Below are 12,202 nucleotides of genomic sequence, written 5' to 3' on the forward strand. Positions count from 1 at the left end.
GGGGGAAGACACACACCAGGGAGACATCCAAATAAGCCAAAGGCCCCCAGGGGCTGGGGGAAACCCCCCGGGAAAAGGGCACCTCTCCCTCCCCCCACGGGACCCCCCAGCTTAAGGCCACACATCCTACACATTTTACACGCCCCGAGAAGCGGCCACGAGGATAGTACCACCCGCCCGCCCCTCGGAGCGCGAGATAACAGCGACATATAGATAACGTAATTTCTAGGAGTTATGCTAAGAGGGCAGGGGTCCAGCAGGTCAACCCGTCACATAGGGAATAAGGGGGGGGGAAGGGGGACCATCCCAACCCCCTACCGCCCCAGAGGGGAAAACCACCCCCCCCAAGTGAACCAAAAGCTGTACGTGATCGAAAGGATCCAGGCCTAGGTGAAGGGACAGATCAGGGCATGCCCAGAGATGACGATGCAACCGTGTGTCATCATACCCTATTACACGTCGAAAGCCCCTACCACACCCGAGACTCCCGAACCCACCCCCCAGATCTGCTCCAAGGCCCCCAGACCCGGAAAGCAAAAGACATGTGTAGTAACATTCCAAATCGGGTACATGTGAAAAACGAATGAAAAACATAGTGAAAGAACACAGTGAAAAAACACAAAGTGCATTGTCGTTTGCCGTCATAATAGTCCCGCAGAGTTGGTGAGGCGTAACCCCCCAACGACATGCCACAGGCCTCTCCCATCCCCGGGGCGCATGAGCAGGCAGGCTCTGGGCCAAAAACAGTGGGCCCATAGGGAGAGACTGGCGTGGACTAGCAGCCTAAACTTAAAAATAATGCCAAAAATAATAGTACTAGCAATAATAGCAAAAACCCTAGCCCGCCCCAAGGGTAGATTGCCCTCCCGAGGCAGTGAAAAAGGCCCTTCTCGGGGGGCCCCATTACAAATATAACAGACCCGGGCCAGACCCACAAGCAAAAATGAAAAAATGAAGGGAGCGATATATGACCCCTGCAGCCCGCCGACCCAAACAACAGGGACCCACCCAGAAAATCTCACCGCCTGGATCCTCCGGTAGACGACCAACAACCGCGCAGGGAAGGCCGTCCTCACTCGCCAGCCGCATACCATTCTCTAGGGAGGGCCTGAAGGACCTCCGCCGCCGCTCCCGGCACCGCGAAGCCCTCCGGAGGTCGGATCCCCAGCTCTTTCAGGAAGCCCGCCGGGTCGCCATCTGCAAATAAAATTTTGGTGCGGCCATCTTTGAAGGCCAGCAACCGAAAAGGATGACCCCAGGCGTACTTAACTGATGCCTGTTGTAGGAGTTCAGTAATAGGGCGCCAATCCCGTCTCTGCCGCAGGGTTGTCGGGGTCAAGTCTTGGTACAGGGCCAGGTCAGATCCCTCATACGTAATGGGGCCTTCCCTGCCCCGCTTCATCAGGGCCTCCTTTGTCTGGAAAGACAGGAACTTTATTATGACGTCCCTCGGCCTTTTATCAGCTGCCCTCCTGGCCCGAAGCGCCCGGTGTGCCCGTTCAATGTGCCATAGATAGTCTGGCACCCCAGGAAGAAGTGGCTTAAAAATTTCCAGAACCACTTCTATGAGGGATCCCTCTCCCTCCTGTTCCGGGAGGCCACGCAGGCGAATATTGTTCCGCCGAGACCTGTTGCCGAGGTCTTCGATCGCTGCCTCAGCCGTTAGCAATTGAGTTGTCATCGCATTGATCCGGGCAGCAGAGTCGTTCTGAGCCAAGACAGTGGTCTCCATCCGGCTTTCAAGCTCTGCTGTCCTCGCGCCCAGGGCCTGGATCTCGGCCTTCACCTCAGCAGAGTTCCGCGCGATTTCAGTGGCCAGGTAAGTGCGCACCTCTGACAACTTGGCAAGTACCTGACTTATGTCTGCGTCGGGAGCCCCAGCGGTGGCACTGCTTCCCGGGCTCGAGGGAGAGCGCGGCGTCCCCAGGCCTTCCCGTCCGCCATCTTGGGAGCTCATCCGTGCAGCACGGGTGGCCGCAAACATTTCAGGGACCGATGTGACCGCTTCCGACGGTTTTTTCGTTTGCCTCCTCGGGGCCTTTTTATCCATCACGGTTCCCCCACTCAAGCACTTCAAGTTTTCAGCAAAATTCGTCGAATTTCGGCTTATGTAGGCTGTTGGCACCGTGGCTGCAGCGGAGCTCTATCCGGACACGTCCAGCTCGCTCGGCTGCTAGCCACGCCCCCTTAAATTTGTGTTTTAAACCCAGTTTAGGATTATTGAGTTTATTACTAGATTTGTGTTTATTGTACTGGTGGTGTATATGAGGTGTTTAGTTTCTAAGAGGAGTTCAACATAGGATTAAGATAAATTGTTTATTTGAAGGTTTAGGCTTTGAGTGCTGGAATTTGAAGGGTTATTTATACAATACGCACCCTCCTATCTCTTATGTAGACCAGTCAGATTGATGGTATTAGAGCTACATTACTGGTTATACAGTGTGCATCACTCAGAGCTTCCCCTGCTTCTCTTGCAAGGCATTTCCTGTGTGCGAGGTTACTAGTGAGTAGATGGAAAGTCATCCCTTTCTAGCCACACACACACAGACACTGGAGGATCTAGGAGACCATGTTTTACACCCTCTATGATTGTTCCTTTAGATCTGCTATTAAGGCTAACTGTTCTACAGAGGATACTGGCAAAGGCTCCTGGTACTTATTTCCCCACCATCCTATTTAAGCACAAAATGCACATTATAAGTGCTGGAAACAGCAGAAAGAATCCCTTAGCAGACATCCCAAGTTTCCCAAGAGGTTTCAGGAGACTCCCACATTTTGAATGCGGCTCCCTGACACCTGCAAATCATATACAATATCCTGGAAATCACACAATCTGATATACAATATATGTCAGATTGGGTATGTAAGTTTCAGAGCATTGTATATGATTTGCGCCCTTTAAGAGCCGACCGAGCCAGTGTAGTATCGGGTGTGTGTGTGTGCATGTCTTGATCAGGTCAGGTAAGAGGCTTATGACAGGGTTAACATTTGATAGTTTGATATTTTAGACATGTTTACACATAAATATCAAGCCAAAGAGGGAGATAAGTAAAACAGGGAGAACAGAAAAGAGATTAAGGTAATTGGTAACAAACTCACCTATAATTCCGTTTATAGGTTTTCCTAAGAGAGAACCTATAAATGAAATTCTAGGCAAGAATAGGGAGGGACAATAGAAAATGGAGTTTAGGCAATATGCCCCAAACAGGTTATTTATGAGAAAGAACCTATAAATCAGATTATAGGTAGGAGTAAAAGGTAACTATAGAAAAGAGAGTTTTAGGCAATATGACCTAGACGGGTTATTTACAGATATTAGAGGATAGTAAGAAATCCTATATATGAAAGTATAGTATAGATAAATAAAACGGAACTAAACAGTAAGGTGTCAAAATAGCAAACAAAATAGTAATTTAGTGAATCAGTTTGGATGGAGCACTGAAAAGATAGGCAAATAATTATTTGCAATATTGGTTATTTGCGTAGTCCAGGGTGATATGATACAGGATGATCAAGCAGATTGGTAGATAAAGCTGGTTGTTAATATAAATCAAGTTGAAATCACAAAGTAGGATAGTGGTATAATGCAGGTTGGCTTGTAGATCTGTTAAGGGTGAAATTAAAGTAGCTTGATAGAGTAGTCCAGGTTGATAATAAGAAGCTTGTTAACAATGAAAGTTGACAATGTAGATCGGCTTGGAATAAAGAGGTTTGGTAGAGAAGATATGGTTGATATTCAACAGGACGAGAACAATGCAGGTAAGTTCACAGGAGCCGGGAAACAGAAGTCTTTTCAGAACAACCATCGACTTTAATCTAAAGGCACTGTCTTGAGCAGTATAGCCTTTTGTAGCTTAAGTAATTAACCCAGGCAGGTGAGGTAGAAACAAGGAAGTTCACATCTAGTGGTTAGGGATGCCACTAGTGGCGAAACATAGTCAGTGCTGGAACAAAATTAAATGAAAGGCAATAAAGTTCTGTAATTAGGTTTTGGATCATGACAGTATGTCAGTATGTGCATCTAAGTGAGTATGTGCATCTGTGTCTCAGTAAGTAACTATGTGTGTGTGTGTGTCAGTGTATATGTGTGTCAGTGTGTATCTGAGTGTGTCTGTGTGTGTCAGTGTGTATCTGATTTTGAGTGTATGGGCCAGTGTATTCCTGAGTGTGTGTTTCCCTTTGTATCTGTGTTTCAGTGTGTATCTGAGCATGTGTGTGTATGTGTCATTGCGTGCATCTGTGTGTCAAGGTGTTCATACATATTAGGTGGCTTTGTGTGTGTGTGTGGGGTGGGGGGGCGGCGCAATAGCTGGTTAAGGTTAGGTGTAAGGTTAGGATAGATATATGGTAGAATTAGTATAAGCATATGGGTATATTGGGGGATGGTATAGGGTTAGTGCTAACTACCAAAATGAATACCCTAGACATATTAGGCATTTAACACTGAAGAGTGAAACATTAATCTAGTTCAAATTATTTTTGTTTAGTTGCAGTTGATGTGTTGAAGTTTTTTCAATATATCCAATTTTTAACAGTTTATTCATATGTAATGTTCTGTTAGGTATACATGTAGGTTATTAAAAGAAACCCCTTTCTGTCCTTTAAAAAAAAAACAGCATATAATATGTATTGGTGTACTTAAAGAGAACATCTTTAAATCACAGTGGAACAAATACATAGCACAAATGTTAGGATTTATTGGGGTTCAGACAATTCCCTCCACCCTTAAGGAGTTAAGGAGTGGAACTGCAAAGCAGTAGTTAGTAAAGAAGTGCAATGCATGATTTTAGTAACAATAGACAAAACAGGAGAATGCAGCTATAGTTATACAGTAAATGGAAAAATAACTCATTTTGAGCCACATTTCATTTTTCACCTTTCTCTTAATTTTCTCCATCACTCTTCTCGATTTTCTGTTTTTCACAATTTTCCTGTATTTCCTTTTTTTCTCCTGTCTTCTTTACACAATTTTATTTCCCCTTCTCTACAAAGTTTCTAAACTCTCCTTTCTATATAGAATCCCCTAGTTTCTATACCTTCTGCTTATATCATCATATGAGCAGCAATAACATTTTTATAGCATCTCCAGTCTGTAAAAAGCAAGCCCTCCATTTTTTTCTGAAACAGTCAGTTACTTACTAAACAAGAAATGATTGAGAATTGACAGAAAGTATATCCAACAAGTAGTATATCTTTGCACTTTGCTATACTATTGATTTCTTAAGTATTACTAAAGAAAATGATATGGAAGCTGTATTGACATATCAATGATTCATACACATTTATGAATGGTGTGCAAATATTTGATCAGCGTGGGATACTTTAGCCTCCATGTACAACATTAAAAAAAACTATTCAGTAGAATTAAACTAAGACAATATCTGTCTTGCACAACATCAGAGACACTGACAATTTATGTATCAAACAAATTACTTTGTCACTGCCGTATTTATCTTTTGTTCTAAGATCTACTTTTCACAGACATTTGAGAAGGAAGTGTAGAGGAATGCTACATTAGAAAAACTAGATGTCTTAGTTAGACAGCTGAATTTGTCTCTTTGATGGGATGCTGATATCTTCAGCAAACTTACTCTCCAAATGTCATTCATATCTCTTTGCTGCTTCTGTGAGTAAAAGGAAACTGTACAAGGCTGTTCTTGAAATAGTGATTTAGAACAGTTTATTATCCTTGTTCCTTCTCAATGCTCCAAATAGAAGTGGTGCCATGAACATCATATTTGGGGCTCTGACTATGAACCATAGACAAAATCCATTGCAACCCTTTGAAGATCTTCTGGATAGGGTGCTGTGCCAAAGAAGGCACACTATTAATAGTAATGACTGATGTTAATGCACTTGGCAGCTGTCCTTCAGAATAATGTTGATAATGCATCGGTGGAGAGCACACCTGGTATCAGATTGAATGACTCTCTTTCCTTTTCTTGAATGACTGCAGAAGAGTTTGTACTAGCTTTCTTTGTTATTGTAGCAGTTTTTCCTTCTAGCCAATATGTCACCATATCTCCTTTCCCCTGCAGAGACAAATCTGAAGTTAGTAAATGCAAAGGATATGTCAGTTTTATATCTTAAATGTTTTTAATAACATTGTGCCTGTGGTTATAAAGCTATACAAACTCCAAATAAGAGACTGGCTATCTTAATTTGGTGTTCAAACAGATTTTACTTTGGCATGACAAAAATATTTATAAACTTTTTGTCATCTTAATATGTTTTTTTAGCTTAGGGTATAAAATATTAGAATTTTTTTTAAGCTGGATGGACGGACAGACAAAGGGATAATTTCCTTCCTACAGATCTTTTTACAATGCCTAATATATCTAGACTTCAATAACTTGAATATTCTTCCCTTATTTACTCTTTAACAAGTACCACATATTATTAAATTAACCACATGTTATTTACAAAGAACATATTTTTCCTGCTATTTTTTTCCTTTCTTCAACATTTTTTTAAATAAATCTTCTATATACAATAAACTGTACCTGCTGTCTTATAAATCCCACTTCTCCTTTAAAATAAAATTTAGTGCTCTGAAAATCATCTGTACCAGTTTAATTTTTGTCTGTCAGTCTACACTTTGTTGTATAATTTTTTTTAACATAAATTAATATAAATCTATATCTACAATTTAAAAAAATATTGAAAAACAAATATTCACTGTTTAAACAAAACATACTAGACATAATCCAAAAAGTACATACATTACAAATGTACTATTTTATGCACACATTGTGCATGTACCTTAACTTGCAGTGACCCACGACATACAAAAACGTAACCACCAATTTGTTTCAGGAGATCATGAGTACTGGAGCTACACTGGATTTTTAGTGCTATAAGAAAAGCATACCATTAATGACCCATCCACTTATACACATATATGTAAAATAAATTTAGTTAATTACAAATGAAAAAAACTAAGGCAATACAGTTTGCACATTACACACTAAGGAGAATTTAAGCAGCATTTAACATTTCAAGATGCCTCTCGGGTGTTGCTCGGTATAAAACAGCTGAGACATTCCAAAGGAGGAAAAAGATGGTGCGTACTAATTCTTGCTGCATGGATCATTTATCTGTGACAGGTGGGGTGAATGTTTCATGTAAGGTTTTAAGGATTGCCAAAGTGACTGTCACCAGCCACTTCTCACTTCACATTGTACTATCAGAAACTTATAAAATACGTCTGGCCAGATGGCGTCAACACATGTATGGAAGAAACATTAAAAGAGAAATTGTGTTTTGTTTTTTTCTAGAGGCTTCCTTCTTTCACCTACTTAAATATGTCACAGATATACCCACTGGGACTAAATATTGCATCTAATCTGTTGAAGAGGCTAAAGCTGGACAAATATAAAAACTAAAAACTGGATTTTAAAACAATCTCTCTAAATGTCAGATCCAAAACAATCACAGAGCTTGGAACGCTAATCTTTGAAATGAAATCATCTCTGTGGTTGGAAACAACAAATAATACACCTAAAATATTTTAGGAACAAAAGAACCACTTAAGGAAATGCACATATTGCAATTTAAAGCTGCATGTGACAAACACATGCCAAGTAGAGGTCAATGTCCATTATAAAAATGAACACTATATACATGGCGCGGTTTATCCTATGCTGTACTTTCCAATTCTAAGCATCTCTTGTGACTTGTTAAATTTTTAAAAGTCACATAAAATTTACATTATATATATGAATGTGACATTCATATTTATCTTTGCTTTTGGTAGTAGCTATTGTGTTGATGTCATGGTTTGTGTTCCAGTGGTGTTAATATTCTTCTCTCTTTTTATGTAGGTTTCTGAATATATGTACCCAACTATCACGTCGATTTAGTAGAACCTCCTATTTATTTATTGGCGGCAAGCAAGTTATTCTAGAATGAAGGCCAGCACTATCACTCTCAAATCTTAAAGGTCAACTGTCACCAAAAAGTTATTTTACAGAAAATGAATCCTTGACTCGAGCTTTGAAACATTTTATGAAAACTTCTAAACCAAGCAATTTGTGAATTTAGTGAAAAACTACTCCAAGCCAGTGTCAAACTCATAATTAGCGCCCATCTTGCTGTTTCTTTGGTGTAACTCCACATCTAATTGACCATGCTGTGATTGGTCAGTCAATCAATGTAACTGTGCCCTAAACCATAACATTATTAACTCTGTTGCATAGCATGTAAACACCGCCTAGCTTCAGCCCCACAACACTGTAACACTGCCCTATAGTAGGTATAATATGAGGGTTATAACTGGAGGTGGAGCAGACGCAGGGGGTGGCATAGAGGCAGAACAGAGGCAAACAAGCAGGGCTCTTTAACTGGAGACATGTTTTAGGAGGAGGTGATAGAGGCAGAGAGGGGAAGGATGGAGTGGTAGAGTTATAATGTTTGGGTCTTGGGTACAATTAGTACAAATAAATCATTCAGTACTACAGTAAAGTGCAACAAGATGCACTTTTTTACTTTTTACTATTTATTTCTATGCTCAACAGTGCTCAAGCTATGCTCTTTTATCCCAAACTGTGAAGTGTTCACCTTAAACATAGCTATGTACATCTTGATTGTTGGCTGACCTTGAGCTTAAATTAGTAGTAAAGCAGTAAAGCAGGCAACACAATTTAATATACTGGTATTGCAACTATGAAAATATACTCATCAAAAAAAAGAGCAATGATAAAACAAACCACAGGTTTATAAAATAAAAATACTATATTTACTTTAATCTAATGCGCCATTGAATCTAATGTGCACCTCAATTTGAAATTTGCCTGTGTGAATTCGCATGGGTGAGTTTGCATGTGTGAATTTGTCAGAATGAAATTTGCCGGAATACAATACACCGAAAAATTTCGTATTTTCCCCCGAATGTAATGCGCCATCGAATTTAATGCACATTCAAATTTTGGGAACTTTGTATTCTAAAAAAGGTGTGCATTACATTTGAGTAAATACAGTATATTTATAAAAAAAAATAACCTAACATGTAGCCTAATTACTAAAAGTTTTAGTTCCTGTACTGAAATTAGAAAAAGATAGAACTGCTTTGAAATCCTAGAGTGAATTGCTGTACAGGAATGGAAGAGTATCAAAAAAGTATAAGCACACGTTACCTTCACTTGTCGATTCCATTCTTGAAGCTGTGTTCACTGTGTCTCCAAACAAACAGTACCGAGGCATTTTGGTTCCAACAACCCCAGCAACTACTGGTCCTGAGAGATATATCAAAATAATAGTGGATAAAAGTAACCATAATCATAATCTTCTTATTTAACCAGCTCTATAATAATTTATTCAGCTATACCATGTTTATAACTGTCTGAGAGCTTTGTAAATTGTCATTCCAACTAGTGACTGGAATAAATGTTATACAGTATGTGCAATTCTACTTGCCATGTATCAAAACAAGTAGTTCATATAAACACCATTGTATCATTCCTGGTAAATCATTTTACAAACAACTGAAAAGAGAAAATGTCTCACTCTATTTCTATTAAAATACATCAGCAAGCGATATTCATTTTTAATGCTAGACATATGTTTCTTTCCTATTTAATTTTAAGCATGAGTTTTCTAATGTTGCTCCTCAGTTGATCATACTATAGTTTAAGTAATTTAAATTTAATTATTGAAAATTTAAAGGGACACTTTAGTCACCCAGACCACTTCAGCTCAATGAAATGGTCTGGGTGCCAGGTCCCTCAGGTTTTAACCCTTCACATGTAAACATAGCAGTTTCAGAGAAACTGCAATGTTTACATTTGGGGTTAATCCAGCCTCTAGTGGCTGTCTTCCGGACAGCCACTAGAGGCGCATCTGCGACGCTGGAGGCAAATTTTGCCTCCATCGTGCAGAGCGTCCATAGGAAAGCATTGAGAAATGCTTTCCTATGGACACTTCGAATGTGTGCGTGGCGTCTTCCGGACAGCCACTAGAGGCGCATTTGCGACGCTGGAGGCGAATTTCGCCTCCACAGTGGCGTCTCTAGGATTCATTTTTAGGAGGGGCACATGGTGGGCCAGGGACAAAAGTAGGGGGGCACATTTAACCCCGCCCTCACCGCATTTTGACCCCGCCCCTGCTGCATGTTAAGCCCCGCCCCCGACACAGTGTTTTTTTTTGTTTTGTTGTTTTTTTTTTACAATCCCTGGTGGAGAATTCATTATTTTCCACCAAGGATTATTAAAAAACAAACACATTTCCCTTGATACAGTCCACACACACACACACAGACTGCTGAGTCCTTACACACACAGAGAGACAGACTGCTGACCACACACACACACACACACAGACACACAGACTGCTGAGTCCATACATACACACAGACTGCTGAGTCCATACACACACACACACAGACTGCTGAGTCCATACACACACACACACAATTGCTGAGTCCATACACACACACACACAGACTGCTGAGTCCATACACACACACACACACACTGCTGAGTCCTACACACACACACACAGACTGCTGAGTCCATACACACACACAGACTGCTGAGTCCATACACACACACACACACACACAGACTGCTGAGTCCATACACACACACACAGTGGCGGATCCAGAACCAAATCTCGGGAGGGGCACTGGTGGTGGGCTAGAGTGGGGTGAAAAGGGCTGCAGCGGAGGAATAGGGGACTTTTGTTTAGGGCATAGGAGGCTGTACACATATGCGGCCACACACAGTGATATGAAAACACAATAACACACTGGCACATACACACAGAGAAAAACATATACCTTCACACACATACACTGGCACACCCACAGATACAAACCTATACCTACACATTCACACACAGATACCTACATACACAGATACACATACCTACACATATACACACACATACCTACACATACACACACACACACACATCCCTAAATATACACAAAATGACACACATACCTTCACATACACACACACAGATACAAGGCAATAGAATATACAGACAAAACTCCAGGTACTGAAGATATATTTATTGGAGTATAGAACACCTTAAAAGTGCAAACGTGCAACGATTCGGCCCTAGAGGGCCTTAATCATGTTTAAGTCCATCTAGGGCTGAAAAGTTGCACTTTCATGTGGTGTTCTACCCTTCAATAAATACACCTTCAGTACCCAGAGTGTTGCCTGTATATTCTATTACCTTGTATTGTTGGACCGATTAGCAGTGTCTTTCTAATGCAGAACACCTCTGAGGCTGTGGGCCAGAGTGAAAAGCGGAACCTGAGTGCAGTGGTACACACAGATACACACTAACACACAAACATACTAACAGATACACACTGACACTCACAGATACACACTGAAACTCACAGATACACACTGACACACCCAGATGCACACATACTCACAGATACACACCGACACTCACAGATGCACACTGACACTCACAGATACACACTGAAACTCACAGATACACACTGACACACCCAGATGCACACATACTCACAGATACACACCGACACTCACAGATGCACACTGACACTCACAGATACACACACATACACACTGACACTCAAAGATACACACTGACACTCACATATACACACACACACTGACACTCACAGATACACACTGACACTCACAGATACACACTGACACACTGACACTCACAGATACAGATACACACTGACACTCACAGATACACACACATACACACTGACACTCACAGATACAGATACAGATACACACTGACACTCACACATACACACTGACACTGACAGATACAGATACACACTGACACTCACAGATACACACACTGACACTCACAGATACAGATACACACTGACACTCACACATACACACTGACACTGACACTCACAGATACACTCACTGATACACACTGACACTCACAGATACAGATACACACAGACACACACTGACACTCACAGATACAGATACACACAGACACACACACATACACACTGACACTCACAGATACAGATACACACAGACACACAGATGTACACACACCTAAACATACACACTGGCACACACACAATTAGCAGCTTCTATAATGTTAACCACCCACCCTGCCCCTTCCATTCCTTTTGGTTGCAGGGAGGTGACTTTCTGGGGCTGGCTGATCCTGGTGGGAGTCTGAAGCTGCAGAGCTCTCTCTCCTCCCTCCTCCTTCTCTCTCAGCTGACTCCTCCTTCTCTCTC

The 12,202-nt window shown here is 41.3% G+C and overlaps 1 protein-coding gene across 1 annotated transcript in view; it reads right to left on the reverse strand.

Moving 5' to 3' along the window:
- Window positions 1-5,391: 5,391 nt before the first annotated feature.
- Window positions 5,392-12,202, reverse strand: part of LOC134612198 (atrial natriuretic peptide receptor 1-like) — a 180,584-nt gene continuing 173,773 nt past the window's right edge. Inside the window, exons 19-21 of the mRNA XM_063456550.1 lie at window positions 9,135-9,233; window positions 6,763-6,854; window positions 5,392-6,032 (exon numbers count right to left, since the gene is read on the reverse strand). Coding sequence (XP_063312620.1) covers window positions 5,871-6,032; window positions 6,763-6,854; window positions 9,135-9,233 — 353 coding nt within the window. The 3' untranslated portion in view covers window positions 5,392-5,870. The remainder of the gene's footprint in view (window positions 6,033-6,762; window positions 6,855-9,134; window positions 9,234-12,202) is intronic.

Source organism: Pelobates fuscus, chromosome 5 (assembly GCF_036172605.1).
Source record: "Pelobates fuscus isolate aPelFus1 chromosome 5, aPelFus1.pri, whole genome shotgun sequence".
Classification (NCBI taxonomy): domain Eukaryota; kingdom Metazoa; phylum Chordata; class Amphibia; order Anura; family Pelobatidae; genus Pelobates; species Pelobates fuscus.